General features: G+C 43.2%; 1 protein-coding gene across 1 annotated transcript in view; it reads right to left on the reverse strand.

The window, feature by feature from the left end:
* TMC2 (transmembrane channel like 2) overlaps window positions 1–18036 on the reverse strand; it is a 112946-nt gene that overhangs the window by 66163 nt on the left and 28747 nt on the right. Inside the window, exons 5-6 of the mRNA XM_033185890.1 lie at window positions 7614–7704; window positions 288–369 (exon numbers count right to left, since the gene is read on the reverse strand). Of these exons, the coding sequence (XP_033041781.1) occupies window positions 288–369; window positions 7614–7704 (173 nt within the window). The remainder of the gene's footprint in view (window positions 1–287; window positions 370–7613; window positions 7705–18036) is intronic.

The following is an 18036-nucleotide window of genomic DNA, read 5'->3' on the forward strand; positions in this document are numbered from 1 at the left end:
AGGAGAATTGCTTGAACCTGGGAGGTGAAGGTTGCAGTGAGCCGAGATCACACCACTGCACTCACAGCCTGGGCAACAGAGTGAGACTCTGTCTCAAAAATAAAAACAAACAAACAAACAAATAAATAAAAAACAAATCTTGGTCTGACAAGATCAAAACCCATTCCTTTTTCCTAATACAACAGAACCAATGAAATAATCTACTCAGAGGGCCAAGGAAACAATCCAAGCTCTTGGGAAATGCTTTAGGAAACTAATTAAAAAAACAGTGACACCAGCATACTCACTTTCAATGTCCTTGATCTTCATTTCCCAGGGGATGCATTGAGTCTTGAAATTATCAAAGTCTCTTTTAAATTTAACCCATTTCTGAAATAAAAGAGGTAAAACTCTCAGTTCGTTAACACGTCAACCTAGAGCACAAAGGGGCATGATGAGGGGCACGAGGAGGCCAACAGGTCAGCATGAGTGAGGCTGCTGTCTTGTAGTCCCCAGCTCCTGCTGTCCTTGAGCCCAGGCTGCCAGAGGCAAGCGTTCAAACCTTTACTTCTCCAACGTCAGGCGTGGAGTGAGAGGCAAGTGAAGGCCACCCCTTACTGTGCTGCTAAAATTTCTGGTTTGGACAGTTTATAGATAAAGTGAGAAATCCTCTGTACGATTTCTGGTTTGGAGGGTCCGATTGAGTTAGCAACCTCTGATATGACTTCCTTCAACTTAAAACAAAAATTCAAAGGAAAAAGGAACTCCAGCAACTCTCAGACCCATGTCTGGCAGACAGCCAAGTGCCTCTCTCTGATAGGAACTGTCGCAAAATTGCAAGGATTGTGCAACTGATAAGGAGATCTCAACCCATGACTGAACATTCTTCTCCTGGGGAAACAACAGCCTTGCTTTTCTGAAGAGTCAGAAAGGCATGTTGCCCCCTCCTGTGGTCTGTTCCCAGCTCGACACCCAGACTGTGTACCAAACAGAAACCTGATCAGCTGTCTTTCTATGGCTGGGTGTTGTTTTGTCAACTCTCCAAGGGGCTGCTCTCCACCAACCCCACACTCTGGAAACAAATCCATTTGGAATAAAACAAATACTCATAGAAAGCTAAGGTAGAAATACTCGTAGAAAGCATAAGAGGTAGTAAAGAGCAGAGCCTAAGATCACTTCCCATTATTATTATTATTATTGTTATTTTGAGACTGAGTCTCACTCTGTTGCCCAGGCTGTAGTGCAGTGGCACAATCTCAGTTCACTGCAACCTCCACCTCCTGGGTTCAAGCTATTCTCCTGCCTCAGCCTCCTGAGTAGCTGGGATTACAGGTGTGTGCCACCATGCCTGGCTAGTTTTTGTATTTTTAGTGAGATGGCGATGTTCATTACCCCTGCTGGTCCTCAGCCTTGCAAGCCTATATTTTATACTGATTTTATCAGCACCCTGACAGGGGATCCATCTCTCGGGGGAGGACTCGCATTAATAAAGCTTATGAGACTGCTACATGAGACATGTTGGCCAGGCTGGTCTTAAACTCCTGATCTCAAGTAATCTGCCCGCCTCGACCTCCCAAAGTGTCGGGATTACAGGCGTGAGTCACTGTGCCTGGCCCAGTTCCTATTATTAAAAGGTCTCCTCAGAACTTGTTTATGGAGGACATGAGATTTTCCCCTGTAAAGTCACTAAAGTCCACACTTGTGAAAAGAAGGGACAAAAAATAAAGTCATCAGAAGATGAAAGAGAAATGTTTCTCTTTTCAGACATGGTCTCACTCTGTTGCCCAGGCCGTGAGTGCAGTGGCACAAACACGGCTCACTGCAGCCTTGACTTCCTGGGGTCAAGTGATCTTCTTGCCTCAGCCTCCTGAGTTGCCACCACATTCAGCTAATTTTTTTATTTTTTGTAGAGACAGGGTCTTACCATGTGGCCCAGGCTGGTCTCAAACTCCTGGGCTTTCTATGCCCGGCTCACAGCAACCTCTGCCTCCTGGGTCAAGTGATTCCCCTGCCTCAGCCTCCCGAGTAGCTGGAATTACAGGTGCCTGCCACCATGCCCAGCTAAGTATTGTATTTTTAGTAGAGATGGGGTTTGACCATATTGGACAGGTTGGTCTTGAACTCCTGCCCTCAGGTGATCCACCAGCCTCGGCCTCCCAAAGTGCTGAGATTACAGGCGTGAGCCACTGCCCCCAGCCTGTATTTATTTTTAGTAGAGACAGGGTTTCACTATGTTAGCCAGGCTGGTTTCGAACTCATGACCTCAAGTGATCCACCTGCCTCGGCCTCCCAAAAAGCTGGGATTACAGGCATGAGCCACCACACCCAGTCCAGAGTATTTTTGAACACAGACTCAGAGCCAGGGAGACTCAGCTTCAAAATAACAATAATAATAATAATAATAATAATAGGAAGTGATCTTAGGATCTGCTCTCTACTACCTCTTATGCTTTCTACGAGTATTTCTACCTCAGCTTTCTATGAGTATTTGTTTTATTCCAAATGGATTTGTTTCCAGAGTATGGGGTTGGTGAAGAGCAGCTCCTTGGAGAGTTGACAAAACAATACCCAGCCATAGAAAGGCAGAAGGTGATCCTTCTGCCTTCAGCCTCCCAAAGTGTTAGGATTTCAGGCATGAGCCACCGCATCCATCAAAAATTTTGTGAAGAATCAGACAGGTTTCCAGACCTGGTTTTCCAGATATGGTTTTGACCATCTCCTGATTGAATGATTGTACAAAGGAGGGAACCAGCTGTCAGAAGTGGGAAATGGTCCCAGATGCAAAAGAGAAGAGGAGCCTATGAGCAGACTGGTTGATAGCAGTGCCAAAGATATGGGGGATATGGTGATTGGCAGAACACAGACACTGGGCAGCCCAGTCTCATTGCCTCATCCACCCTCCCTAGCTCTGAGTCTGTGTTCAGAAATACTCTGGGCTGGGTGTGGTGGCTCATGCCTGTAATCACAGCTTTTTGGGAGGCCGAGGCAGGTGGATCACTTGAGGTCATGAGTTCGAAACCAGCCTGGCTAACATAGTGAAACCCTGTCTCTACTAAAAATAAATACAGGCTGGGGGCAGTGGCTCACGCCTGTAATCTCAGCACTTTGGGAGGCCGAGGCTGGTGGATCACCTGAGGGCAGGAGTTCAAGACCAGCCTGACAAACATGGTCAAACCCTGTCTCCACTAAAAATACAATACTTAGCTGGGTGTGGTGGCAAGCACCTGTAATTCCAGCTACTCCGGAGGCTGAGGCAGGGGAATCACTTGACCCAGGAGGCGGAGGTTGCAGTGAGCCGGGATCGCGCCACTGTACTCCAGCCTGGGCGACAGAGCGAGACTCCCTCTCAAAAAAAAAAAAAAAAAAACAAGAAAACCTCCCAAACCCAAAAATACTCTGACTATTTGGCTTCCTATGTAGGTCTGCCTATAAAGAGAGCATTTGCCCTGAGTATTTTGGTTTCTATGACAGTGACTTTCATTGCAAATTCACAGATAGGAATTGGCATGATGGTTTAGCTTCTTGTATAACTAACTTAGCTATCGAAAATAAAAGGCATGGCTGCTGTGGACTTCAAATTTTCCATCTTGCATCATTTATTTCTTCTTGTAAGTCAATAATCCAGCATCTGGTTTCATGTAGCAGTCTCATAAGCTTTATTAATGCGAGTCCTCCCCCGAGAGATGGATCCCCTGTCAGGGTGCTGATAAAATCAGTATAAAATATAGGCTTGCAAGGCTGAGGACCAGCAGGGGTAATGAACATCGCCAAGTGAGGCCCCTGGAGGCACAGCCTGCCGGTCGGTTCCTTGGCAACCACCTGACAGCCCCTCAAGGCTGTGGATATCTCGGACTGAAAAGTGAGACCCCGGAACTGGAGCAGAGGCAGAGAGGGGCCTGGGAGATGCTCTGGCACAAATTCTCTTGTCCTTCATTGGTTGTAAAAGTCAGAAAACTGGGCTGGGGCATGGCAGAAGATTCCAAGCCCCTTTCTCAGGGCTGTGTGAGGTGGTTGCTGCTGGTCCTAGGATGGGTTGTTAGTTGTCATGCTGTCTTGCCCTCCAGCTATATATAGGAAAAAAGTTTCAAGTCATGGTGGAGCAAGACACAGGCAAGCTACATGTCCTGTCAATGAAATCAGGATCTGGGTGATGAAAATGAAAACAACCAGTGAGGCCTGGGAAATATTATTGCAGAACAGGGAAAAAGGAACGCCAGTCTTTGATATTTGTGGAAAACATTTCCTCCAAGATAGATACATAAATTCTAGAGAGCAGTTCAGCATTCCTAATAGGATACAAGAAATATAGCTTCTAAAGTAAAGGATACCAATTTGAAAGGAATACAGATGAGATATGGAAGGATTACAAGGAAGCTAAGAGCTTAGTAATCGAATGAAGAAAACATTAGACAAAATAAAGACTATAATTGACACAGAGGAAAACGGATTCAATGATATTGAGAATGAACCTGTTAAATATCTGAGATTGCAAAGAGAAAGAAGCAAAGAGCTAAAAATAATGTGGAAAAGTAAATATGGAGCATGGGGGTGGGGAGAGGCAATCCTTTTCCTAAGGGGGAAGCTAGAACTGTGTGAACAGAAATGTGGTTGAACAGAATCATTTATCAAAGATGTATTTGTCTAGAGATCTGCTGTACGACACAATGTTTATACTTAACAACACAGTATCGTGTACTTAATTAGTTGAAAAGGTAAATCTCAAGTGTTCTTACTGCAATTAAAAAAAGCAGTGAATACAAATTAAAGAAAGAATAATAACCTATTTTTTTTACCCATTAGATTAGCACAAAGTTAAAAAGATGTAACATTCATAACTAGTGAAGATAAGCCATTCTCCGACTTTGTTCCTGTGAGTATGATTTGCTACAAATTGGGGAAAATAGTTTGAAAAATGTGAAGTAAAAGTTAAAATATGCACACTTTTGAACTAGCAGTACTATTTGAGGGATTGTTTTGTTGTATTTAAAAAAACTCACAGATCCAAGATAAATGTATGAAGGTGTTTGTTGAAGCATTGTTTGTCACAGTAAAAATCTAGAAAAAAATATACTTGAAGAGCACATTCTTCATTGGAAAAAATAAGATGTGAGTGTGCAGTTGGTAAGTGGTAAATAGTCTCTAGACAAAATTAATAAAATCACCCATAGAGAGTTATCTGGAAAGTATAACTGGAAAAGGAGAAAAAATAATATTAGGAATAAGAAAGATTCAGGCTGTGCACGGTGGCTCACACCTGTAATCCCAGCACTTTGCGAGGCCAAGGCAGGAGGATCACCTGAGGTCAGGAGTTCGAGACCAGCCTGTCCAACATGGGGAAACACCATATCTACTAAAAATACAAAAATTAGCTGGGTGTGGTGGTGCATGCCCATAATCCCAGCTACTTGGGAGGCTGAGACAGGAGAATCACTTGAACCTGGGAGGCAGAGGTTGAGCTGAGATCATGCCACTGCACTCTAGCCTGGGCAACAGAGGAAAAAAAAAAAAAATAGAAAAAGAAAGATTCAAACCCAACAGATACAAAAAGTAATTACGAAAATTATGGGGCTACCATATGTGACTTTCTGTTAACACATACGAAAATTTGAATGAAATGATCAGGTTTCAGGAAGAATATGAATTATTGAAATGGTCCCAAGAAAAAGTTAAAACTTGAGTACATCAATACACTGAATACTTGAAAAAAAAATTTCAAGGTATTCTATAAAAATGGCTCTTGATCTCTACTATTGTAAGGGTATCATCTTTAAAATTAACAAAAAGTGTATTATCATGCTCCCAAAACTGATTTACAGCATAAAGAGGAGGTAATGCTATTCATTTACAATTGTAAAGCAAGTGTAGTCCTAATGTTAAATTCTGCCAAGATACTGCACATGCCTACACTTGTGTACAAACACACACAAATTCAGATCAATCTTATGAAAATATATGTAAAAATCATAAATAAAATGTTGGAAAATCAAACGTGGAGTTAAAAGTAATGTACCATGACTGAGGTTATCCCAGAAATAAAAAAATTAATAACATAAAGGAAAAGATGTTTAATAAAACCTAATTATCTATTTCCAATGAAATGGAAGTCTTACTAAACAATAACTAGACAATAATTTTTTGTGGTGACAAAGAAAATCTATTTCAAGCCAACAACTCCCACCAGCTTAGTGTGAAAATCATTAGAGTCATTCTCATTAAAGTGATGCAAAGACAAGGAGAACTATGATCACCGTGATCAATTGTTACTGTTTTAGGATTGCTAGCCCACATTTTAGGATAAGAATGAGATACCACATTTAGGAGAACCCAACAGAAACATCTTTATGAACATAATCAGATGAAAAAGATTAGAATGAATAAGAGAGTACCATAAGAGAACCAGATATAAAATTAGCACACAAATTGTAGCTTTCTTACATACTACCAATAACTAGTTATTAAATAATTGAAAAATGATCTCATTTGCAAAAGCAACTAGGCTACTAAATGTGCAGAAATAAAACCTGGTAAAGATCTATAGGGAGAAAATGACAAACTTTGCTTAAGGATATAATATAGCCTTGAGAAATGTATGGTATTCTAGATATGAAGACTAAACATTGTATAGATAAGGAAGTCCCAAATTAAATACAGGATTAAAAGAAATTCCAACCAAAATCTCAATACACTATGGTGGAACTTGGCAAAGGGATTTTTTTAAATGCATGTAGAAAAATAGGCAAGACAGCCAAGACATTAAAAAAAAAAAAACCCAAAGTTTTATCAGGGTGTGGTGGGGTGCTCCTGTAGTCCTAGCTACTCAGGAGGCTGAGGCTGGAGGATCTCTTGAGTCCAGGAGTTCAAAGCTGCAGTGAGCTCTTGAGCCAAGGAGTTCAAGGCTATCACTAAGGCTGGAGTGGTGATGCTGCACTCCAGCCTGAGTGGCAGAGTGAGACTCTGTTTCTAAAAACAAACCAACAAAAAACCAAATGTAAAAAGGGGAACCTAGAACTACCAGGCATCAAAATTAAGAGTTGAGGTAATGACATCAAATGGTTGTTCAGAATAAAAGCCCTGAAACAGGCTCTGTACAAGAATTAAGTCAATGAGAATGGTAGTTTTTCAAATCAGTAGGTAAAGGAAGGATACTTCAGTAAGTCTCACATTAAATATCCAACATGAAACATTGTCCTAACTTAAATCAGACGCCCAGATTATGATATAACTCAACAAAACAGAGCTGCCCCCCATCCCTCTGGGGACATCGCTGTTTATCATCCATGTGACCCTGATCACGCCACAGCCCTTCTGGGTCTCTACCAACTCAACCTCTCCTGATTTGGGGTTTGGAAAATAAAATCCCAGTGGTTTTAACATCATTAGTTCTCTAAGTGTATTCACTGGAGAGAAAACAAGTCTCAAATGTATTGAAGCCCTCACAGTAAGTATGGAGAAATTGGCAGGGTACGATTGGTTTCCATTCCTAGATGGATCAGAATGGTCAGGTGGCCTTCACACCCAGGATTCTGGGGGCAGCTGGACACAAATGGTGAAGCTGGGCAGGTACCTGAGTTGGTCCCCAGATGCCAAAGCTGAGCAAGCCCTCCCCACAGATTTCCTGCCTCCACCCCACACACCTTGGCCATCAGCATCTGGTAGGCATACAGTCGCTTGCCTTTCCCCTTTCCCAAGACACCTTCATGCTTCTCCACAAATTCCTGGGCCTCCCTGCTTAGAAAAAACAAAACAAACAAACAAAAACACAGGAATTCAGTTAGCACCTAACCAAAGGAAATCTGAACTATGAAGGCTCAAACATATGTGCTAAGGCTTATGTCTTTGTATACCTCTGGTTAAAATACAAATTCCATTAAGGCAGGACGTTCTGTCTGTTTTATCCACTGACATTTCCCAAATGCTGAGAAGAGCGCTTGGTACATAACAGGCATGGTAGAGGCAGAACTATGGCCCCTGTGACCTTCGTTTGCTGGTGTTCCACCCATGAATATAATATATTACATGGCAAAAAGGACTTTGAAGATGTAATTAAGATGACTGATTTTATTTTATTTATTTATTTATTTTTAGAGATAGGGTCTCGCTGTGTTGCTCTGGCTGCTCTTGAACTCCTGAGCTCAAGCAGTCACCTGCCTCCGGCTCCCAAAGTGCTGGGATTACAGGTGTGAACCACCATGCCCAGCCAAGATTACTGATTTTAAAATAAGGAGATTATTCTGGGTCATCTGCATGGCCCCAGTGTAATAAAATAACATGAGCCCTTAAAAACAGAAGAGAAGTCTCTTAAGAAATCTCCAAATTGCTTTCCACGGTGACTGAAGTAATTTACATTCCCATCAACAATGCGTAAGTGTTTTTTCCCCCACACCCTCACCAGCATCTGTTATGTTTTGACTTTTTAATAATAGCTATTCTGACTGGCAGAAGATGGTGTGTCATTGTGGTTTTGATTTGCATTTTTCTGATGATTAGTGATGAGAATTTTCTCATATGTTTGTTGGAGGCTTGTATGTCTTCTTTTGAGAAGTGTTTGTTCATATTCTTTGTCCACTCTTTTTTTTTTTTTTTTTTTTTTTTTTACTCTGTCGCCCAGGCTGGAGTGCAGTGATGTGATCTTGGCTCACTGCAAGCTCCACCTCCCGGATTCATGCCACTCTTCTGCCTCAGCCTCCTGAGTAGCTGGGACTACAGGTGCCTGCCACCATGCCCAGCTAATTTTTGTATTTTTAGTAGAGATGGGGTTTCACGGTGTTAGCCAGGATGGTCTCGATCTCCTGACCTTGTGATCCGCCTGCCTGGGCCTCCCCAATGTTCTTGACTTTTGTACATTGATTTTGTATCTTGAAACTTTGCTGAAGTCGTTTATCAATTCCAGGAGCCTTTTGGCAGAGTCTTTAGGGTTTTCTAGGTAGAGAATCATATAATCAGCAAAGACAGATAATTTGACTTCTTTTCTTTTATTTCCTTCTTTCTTGCCTTTCATTTTTTCCTTTTGTCTGATTGTTCTGATTGAGACTTCCAGTACTGCGTTGAATAGGAGAAGTGAGAATGGGCATCTTTGTCTTATTCCAGTTCTTAAGGGAAATTATTCCAGTTTTTGCCCATTCATTATGAATTTCACTATGGGTTTCTCATAGATAACTTTTATTATTTTGAGGTATGTTCCTTCAATGCCTAGTTTGTTGGAGGCTTTTATCATGAAGGGATGTTAGATTTTATCAAATGTGAAGCAGGAAAATTATTGACCCTCTGTATCTGGGGCCCCTTTGGAGGGGCTACATAAAAAGCATGAGAGGGAAATGAATTCTGCCAACAGTCAGTGAGCTCAAAAGAGAACCTTAGTCCTGGATGAGAACTGCAGTCCTACTGATACCATGATTTTGGTGTGATGAGACCCTGAACAGAGAATCCAGCCATGCCATGCTGGACTTCTGACCTACAGAACTGTGTGCTAATTAGCGAGTGGTATTTTAAACTCTTAACCTGTGATAATTTGTTGCAATAGCAATATAAAATTAATACAGAAGTCCCTTGATGTACAAGGGGTTATGTTCCAATAAACTTATTGCAAGTTGAAAACATAAGTTGAAAATGTACAGCCGGGTGCAGTGGCTCACGCCTGTAATCCCAGCACTTTGGGAGGCCGCGGCGGGTGGATCACGAGGTCAGGAGATGAGACCATCCTGGCTAACGTGGTGAAACCCTGTCTCTACTAAAAATACAAAAAGAGAAAAAAAATTAGTTGGACGTGGTGGCAGGCGCCTGTAGTCCCAGCTACTCGGGAGGCTGAGGCAGGGGAATGATGTGAACCTGAGAGGCAGAGCTTGCAGTGAGCCAAGATTGTACCACTGCACTCCAGCCTGGGTGACAGCCTGGGCAACAGAGTGAAACTCTGTCTCAAAAAAAAAAAAAGAAAGAAAGAAAGAAAATGTACGTAATACCCCAAAAAGGCCATTGTTAAGTAAAAAAATTGTAAGTTGAACCATCATAAGCCCATATGCTCCTCAACTTATGATAGGGTATACCCAATAAACCCACTGTGAAGTTGAAAAATTCTAAGTTGAACCATTGTAAGTAAGGCATCATTAGACAGGTATTTGTGGAATGCATGGATGCTGAATGAGTGAGTGAATGAATATCCTGGTAAAGTTGGATGAGAAACAAATGAATCAATTTGTCTGTTAAATATTCTGAAGTGGTTGCTGGACCTGGTGAGGACAGCCTTTGAGAACAGATTGTTAAATCTTCAGGAACTTGGGCAACCAGTTGTTAAACTGTTAGTAGCTTTGAGTTGGCCATGGTGGGAGTATTTAGACCATGGAAATCAGCAAATACTATGACCAGGGCTCCTCCTCCTATCCCACACCTCAGAGAGCTAGTTTATCAGTCACCACTAGATAAACCCAATCATGTGGGTGAAGAATGAAGTCCATCTTAGGGCAGATGGAAGAAGGTGTTGTGGAGCTGTGTGTCTGGCTGCAATTGCTACAGTCACCACTGCTCCTACAAAATACCTACCCCACTGTTCCTGCTGCCTCCAAGGTACAAGTGTGGACAGTTGATACATGTGAAGTTGCATTCTAACCTTGAGGCTGGCTTTATTGGGATGTCTCAGTGTCTCAATGCTAGTGAGGCTGCCTGTCCGGCTCCTAACCCCAGGGTCAAGAGCTGGGCTGTATGTCCTCCTAAATGGGATCTTCTCCCAGTTCCCCCTCTTGGCAGGAGATGTCCTGCCAGTGACTTATCAGTGACCACCAACACCACTGCAACAACAAAGAATAGTTTCACACTATTCATATTTTTGTCCTCTTCTTGTATTTTACAAGTGGGCAAATACTCAAAAGCACTTGGAGTTCTGTGAGCTTAAATGTGCCAGGTTTTAAGATTTAGCAACTTCAGATAACAATTCTCAAAGGCAGGGGCAGCTCTTGTGCCTGAGCCATTGAGCCCAGCAGCAAATATTTCTCTTCTCTCTGTTCAGACTTTGTGTCCAGACATCCAGCAAACCCCCAAGAGAACAGGGGACCCTACCAAAGGCTAGTTGCAAACTATGAAGACCAGTCACTGTGAAGAGTCCACCTGGTTTAGGAATTTCAATGGGCACAGCAAACTTTTTTTGAACTCTGTGAAGATATATAAATAATAACAACTAACATTTTTACAGTAAATTTCTCTTAACAAGTTATCTGCTATCTAAGATAACATGTTCTTCCTTATAAGAGATAGCATTTGGCGTATGGAAACATTGGCTCCTGCCCTGCACCTCCCAGTTGTTGTAAATTCTACATCTGTAAGGTGCTGTTGCCCCCTTTTTGTTAGCAGAATCCTTTTCAAATGGGAACTCTGCAAGCTCACCTCTCCTTTTCTTCAAACCAAACGGTGGGTAGTAAATGAAGTGAAAAGGCAAAAGAAGAGGGATCCTTTGCTCTGGGAGAAGTTTCTAGGGGGCCTGGATCTCAAGGTGACTTTGGCCAGGTTTGTTAACCCCTTGGGCTCCCCCAACACTCAAAAGGGAAGGAAGTTATTGAAGAAAGGGCTTTTTTTTTTTTTTTTTTTTTGAGATGGAGTCTTGCTCTGTTGCCCAGGCTGGAGTGCAGTGGCATGATCTTGGCTCACTGCAACCTCCACCTCCTGGGTTCAAACAGTTTTCTGCCTCAGCCTCCTGAGTAGCTGGGATTCCAGGCACCCGCCACCATGCCTGGCTAATTTTTGTATTTTTAGTAGAGACAGGGTTTCACCATCTTGGCTTGGCTGGTCTTGAACTCCTGACCTCATGATCCACCCACCTTGGCGTCCCAAAGTGCTGGGATTAAAGACGTGAGCCACCATGCCCAGTCAAAAGATGGAAGTTACTGAAGAAAGCGCTTTCAAGGGTCGCCACACCACAGAGATCACATCAGAATGCCCTCGCATTTGCCTCTAGGGAGAACCTCATGGTGGTGAAAGTGACCCAAATCACAGTTTGAAAAACACATCATGGTGGCCAGTGATGACTGCTAGAAGGGAAAGAGGTATATTGTGTGACTTTTAGTACCAGAGAGACCCAGGTGGGATACTGTGCCTCTTAGAACAGCAGTTTTCATCTAAAAATGGGGATAATGTTCTGAGAATTGAATGTGTGTACGAATGCATACAATGTATGCACAGCTATTTCACTTATCAGGCAGTCACCCTTTCTCCTTTTGAGGAAACAGTAGCTCCTAGAGTGGGCAGGTAGTAAGGTTCTTTTTGAGCCCAGGAGGCTAAGGTGAAGAATCCTCTGCTCTGTCAGGTGCCTGGCCTAGGGGCTTGGCAACATGGCCTTCCACAGTGGGTACACTTTGAAGTTCATCCAAGGCATCTATCAGAAATGGCATCTCCAAAAACTTCTCCCTGGAGAAGGAGATCAGATTCAAAATCACACGTAATTTTGAGATGCAGAGGTAAAAATACACATGGGGTGGCCTGCATTCGATGCAGCCCCATGCAGAATGTTAGGAGAATGTATCAACCTGGTTGAAACCTAGAAGACACCTGGTTGAAGGTGAGGAACACAGGTGGCCAAAAGGAGGTGGCCAGAAGTTGGAGGTAACCAGAGGCTGAAGGTAATCTTCTTTTGTCCTGAAACAATTGCCATTTTTAGTTGTGGAGACAAGGATCAAACAGCTGCTGATTCACTGTACAGACAAGGATCAAACAGACTGTAGATTCACTGTAAGTGGAAATTCCCTCCCTGCCTCTGAGGGGCAGAGTTCCTGGGGCTGGCGGGACAGGCAGAAGCTGAGGCCTGAGAAGCCGAGGAGGCCTAGGCCTCTCTCACTGGAGCGGGTCTCCCAGTAAACAGTGGTCTCTCCCCTTGGGCCTCTCTCCTGTCTCTTCCTAGCTTCTTCCCTTCCCCAACGTTCCTTATCCTGGACTCAGGTTTAAGGCTCTCCAGCTTCTGGGTCTCCACCCAAGCTGCTGCCCCTGCCTAGAAGATCATGGTTTCTGCCACCTTCCTTGCTAATTCCTACACACCTTGTAAGACTCGGGCCAAGTGCCCTTTCTGCAGGGAAGTCCCCATTGCCCCTCCCCACAAGCAGGCTGATTGATTTACTCTCCACCCCACCATCCCAAGGCACTGTCCCCTCTCTTGACTGGATGCTTTTGTTTTCAGAGCTGTGTCTCCTTCATCATTTACTATTAATTCCTTTTTATATATAGCCAGTCTTTGGGTATGTTTGTTGTATAGCTTTTTAGTAGTTGCTCTAGGTGTTATACTTATTTATTATATTATATATAGTCTACTTAGCTTTCAAAGTCTACTGATATTTTACTGGTTAGAGTGAAGTGTAGAAACCTTGCTTCTTCTTATATCCTTTTACCCTCCTCATTGATAATGTAATTGTCTTAAACATTTCTTCTACATTTATTGAGAACTACTTTATATGGTGTTATAATTTTTGCTTCAACTGTCAAATATATTTTTAAAAACTCAAGGGGACATTTTCCAATATTTTTTCTACCACGTTCTTTCTTCCTTCCTGATGTTCCAAAATTCCCCCTTTATTATAAAAAAAAAAAAATTATATTCTTTCTGTTTAGAGAACTTCTTGTTGCCATTTTTATAGGGTAAGTCTGGTGACAGATTCTCTTAGTTTTCCTTCATCTGGGAATGTCTTGATTTCTCCTTTATTCTTAAAAGATATTTTCACTGTAAATATATTCTGGGCTGAGAATTCTTTTCATTTAGCACTTGAAAATTGTTATGTCACTTTGTTCTGTCTTCCATGGTTTCTGATGAGAAATTTCTTGTCATTATAATCGTGTTTTTTTCCCTGTAGGTAATGTTTTGTTTCTGTCTGACTGCCTACAAGTTTTTAGAAGTTTGACTATGATGTGTCTTGGAATGAATTTCTTTGCTTTGGGTTTATCCTATTTGGGATTTGTTTTGCTTCTTCAATCTGTAAGTTTTGCCAAATCTGAGACAGTTTTAGCCATAATTTCCTTGAACACTTTTTCAGTCTCACCCTTTTTTTCCTCTTTTTCTGGAATTCCAACGATACTAATGTTAGGTCTTTTATTATAGTCCCACACATCCTTGAAGTTCTGTGCATTTTTTTTTTCAGGCTATTTTCTCTCTATTGTTTAGACTGAGTAATTTCTCTTGTTCTATCTCCAAGTTCACTGAGTTTTTACTCTGTTCTCTTCATTCTGTTGTTGAGCCCACTCACTGAGTTTTAAACATTTCAGTTATTGCATTTTTTTACTTCTAAAATTTCCAGTTGTTCCTCTTTATAATTTCTTTTTTTTTTTTCTGAGACTTTCTGTTTTGTTCATTTGTTTCATGTGTTCACAATTGCTCGTTGAAGCATTTTTATGATGGTTGCTTTAAAACCTTTGTCGGGCAAGGTGTGGTGGCTCATGTCTGTGATCCCAGTGTCTTGGGAGGCTGAGGTGGGAGGATTGCTTGAGCCCAAGAGTTCAAGACCAGCCTGAGCAATATAGTGAGACCCTGTCTCTACAAAAATAAAAAATAAAAATAAATGAAATAAAACCTTTGTCAGACAATTCTAACATCTCTGTCATCTTGGTGTTAACACCTGTTGATCATCTTTTGTCGTTTAGTTTGAGGTCTTCCTGGTTCTTGGTATGGCAAGTGATTTTTAATTGAAACCTGGAATTTGGGATATTATAAGACTCTAGATATTATCTGAATCTTATGTTTCACCCGGCCTCCTCTGACATTGCTATGGTAATTGAAGGTGATGTTGCCTGGTTACTTCCAGGTGGGAGTGAAAGTCCAGAGTCTTCATTTGGCCTCCTTTGACACCTGAGGCTGAGGAGAAGCTTCTTGTCACTGCTAAGCAGGGATGGGGTTCAGGCTTCTCACCAGGCCTCCACTCAAGCCTGGTTACTTCCAGGTGGTGGTGAGAGTCTAGACTCCCCACATGGTCCTCACCGAAACCATGGGGAAAGGTAGGCATCATTACTACCTGCTGGGGAGGAAGGTCCCTGCTTCCCACTCAGCCTTCTCTGACACACCCTGGTTAGGGGTATTGAGGCACCTTGCTTTGGCCTGGCAAAGGTGGGTATCCAGGCTTCCCCACTTGCCTTTGCTGCCAGGGTTGGGAATGGGGGCTGTTGTTTTGTCTGTGGTATTTGGCTGGAGAACAGTTGTTGTCCAAAAGTTTTCTGTCTTGCCAGTCTGTTTCCTTCTCGGCCCTTTGGCTAGAAATAGCAGGTTTTTCTTGGGGCATTTTTTTTTTGGCTGCATCCATTGGAGTTTTTGGGTTGCCAGCTTTTCCAATAGCAGTCTGGGATATAGAAGGTAAAAAAGAAAATCCAAGGAACTCCGTGCCCTGGTCATCCCTTTGGTCCTGAGGCTCTTAGCCAGTTTGCCTTCTTCTTTCTACCTTTTCAAATCTTCTTATATTTGCTTTAAATGTAACATTCAGGGTTTTCGTCGTACTTAGTGGGAAGAATAGGGAAAAGCGTCTCTACTCCATCTACCTAGAAGCAGAAGTCCTCAAATCACTCTGAAGAAAGCAAGCAGTTTGGGTAGTTTTCTAAGACATTAGGCTTCGGACAAAGCTGAGAGACAGACCTGATTAATTCTATGATTAAAGCAAATATCTCCGATTCATGGGCACTAGAAGCTGTTATGCCAACTTCACATCCTACTGTGTATCATTATTGATGATGTCCACATGCTTCTCTGATTCATCTTTGCTCCCCAACCTCATCTGTCAGGGCTCAGCATAGTGTCAGGCATAAAAGATATTCAAGCTTTAATAACAACAGTAATCGCTATTTATTAATTGCATATTATGTGCTGGGCACTTAATAAAAATATTTTGAAATTGTTTGAACAACTCTGTGAGGTAGATGTTATTATTCCCATTTTACAAGTGAGAATTATTAGGCTCAGAGAGGTTAAGGGAAGGAAGTGAGCCTGAGAGGGATTGAGTAGCCAACCAAAGTCTCCAGATGTGGCAGAGGTGTGAATTCAGGTTTGCCCCACTCACTGCTGTTGCTTTTTATGTCTAGCCAGCCTTTTGTTTTCATATTTTTTTGGAGACAGAGTCTCACTTTGTCACCCAGGCTGGAGTGCAGTGGCATGATCTCGGCTCACTGCAACCTCCACTTCCTGGTTCAAGAAATTCTCCTGCTTCAGCCACCCAAGCAGCTGGGAGTACGGGCATGCACGACCACACCTGGCTAACTTTTGTATTTTTAGTAGAGATGAGGTACCACCATGTTGGCCAGGCTGGTCTTGAACTCTTGACCTCAAGTGATCTGCCCACGTCAGCCTCCCAAAGTGCTGGGATTACAGGTGTGAGCCACCACACCAGCACTGGCAAGCCTTTTTAGATAGTCTACAGTAACCATGCTCAGGTCAGCCAGTGCCTAACTGGGCCAGAGACTGGGACCCCCACACTACTATTTCTAAAAGAGAGGAGATAGTATGGGGATGCTGTCTGCAGCTGGAGACTTTATTTTCAGAAGAAGAAATCATACTGGAAGCAAAGGGGGTGCATTGTCGAATGTCTGGTAATTCTGGAGAGACGATTGCAAATTAAGAGAGCAGGCTCTGTAATCCCAGCACTTTGGGAGGCCAAGGTGGGAGTATCACTTAAGCCTAGGAGTTCGAGACCAGTCCCGGCAACATAGCAAGACCTGTCTCTAAAAAAAAAAAAAAAAAAAAAAAAAATACCAAAAACAAACAAACAACAAAAAAACAAACAGTGCAAACTCTGGAGTCAGAATTCCTGAGTCCAAATCCTGGTTGGGCCACTTAACTTGCTGTGTGGTCTTGGGCAAATTACTCAATTGCTCTGTGCCTCAGTCTTCTCATCAGTAAAATGGTAACAATAATAGTAGTACCTACATCATAGGGTGATTGTGAAGATTAAATGAATTGTTATACATACCACACTCAGAACAGTGCCTGGCACAAAGGGCGTGCCCAGCAAAGACTGGCTATATATAAAAAGGAGTTAATAGTAAACAATGAAGAAGACACAGCTCTGAAAACAAGAGTATCCAGTCAAGAGAGGGGACAGTGCCTTGGGATGAGGGGGGCAGTAAATCAATCAGCCTGCTTGTGGGGAGGGGCAATGGGAACTTCCCTGCAGAGAGGGCACTTGGCCAGAGTCTTACAAGGTATGTAGGAATTAGCAAGGAAGGTGGCAGAAAGCACGGATCTTCTAGGCAGAGGCAGCAGCTTGGGTGGAGACCCAGAAGCTGGAGAGCCTTAAACCTGAGTCCAGGATAAGGAACGTTGGGGAAGGGAAGAAGCTAGGAAGAGACGGGAGGGAGGCCCAGGGGAGGAGACCACTCTTTGCTGGGAGACCCGCTCCAGTGAGAGAGGCCTAGGCCTCCTCGGCTTCTCAGGCCTCAGCTTCTGCCTGTCCCGCCAGCCCCAGGAACTCTGCCCCTCAGAGGCAGGGAGGAGATGTCAGATTTCTCCTCTGACAGCTGAGGGAGCCCTCAGAATTGTCGGAATTGTCACAGTCCCTGAGACTTACAGCCAGCTGGAGATCTTATTTCCATAAGCATCAAGGCTATACTTTTTCCACTGTTAATAAAAGATGTGTTCTGGTGACACCTGAGTGGGAGTGAGATTCTGTTAGAGTGACAGGTGGCCGTTCTACCCTGCTGGCAGGAGAAGGAGCCCAGCTTGGAGGGAGCAGGGAGAAAGGATTCAAAAAGCAGAGGCTGAGGGCCAGGCACGGTGGCTCAAGCCTGTAATCCCAGCACTCTGGGAGGCCGAGGCAGGCGGATCACGAGGTCAGGAGATTGAGACCATCCTGGTGAATACGGTGAAACCCCGTCTCTACTAAAAATACAAAAAATTAGCCAGGCATGGTGGCAGGCGCCTGTAGTCCCAGCTACTCGGGAGGCTGAGGCAGGAGAATCTCTTGAACGTGGGAGGCGGAGGTTGCAGTGAGCTGAGATTGCACCACTGCACTCCAGCCTGGGCGACAGAGCAAGACTCCGTCTCAAAATAAAAAAGGAGGAGGCTGAGAAGGAAGACAGCCCAGAGCTAAGCCTAGCTTCCATACTGTTGCTACCCACCAC

The sequence above is a fragment of the Trachypithecus francoisi genome, unplaced genomic scaffold (genome assembly GCF_009764315.1).
Source record: "Trachypithecus francoisi isolate TF-2019V2 unplaced genomic scaffold, Tfra_2.0 Lachesis_group21, whole genome shotgun sequence".
NCBI lineage: Eukaryota > Metazoa > Chordata > Mammalia > Primates > Cercopithecidae > Trachypithecus > Trachypithecus francoisi.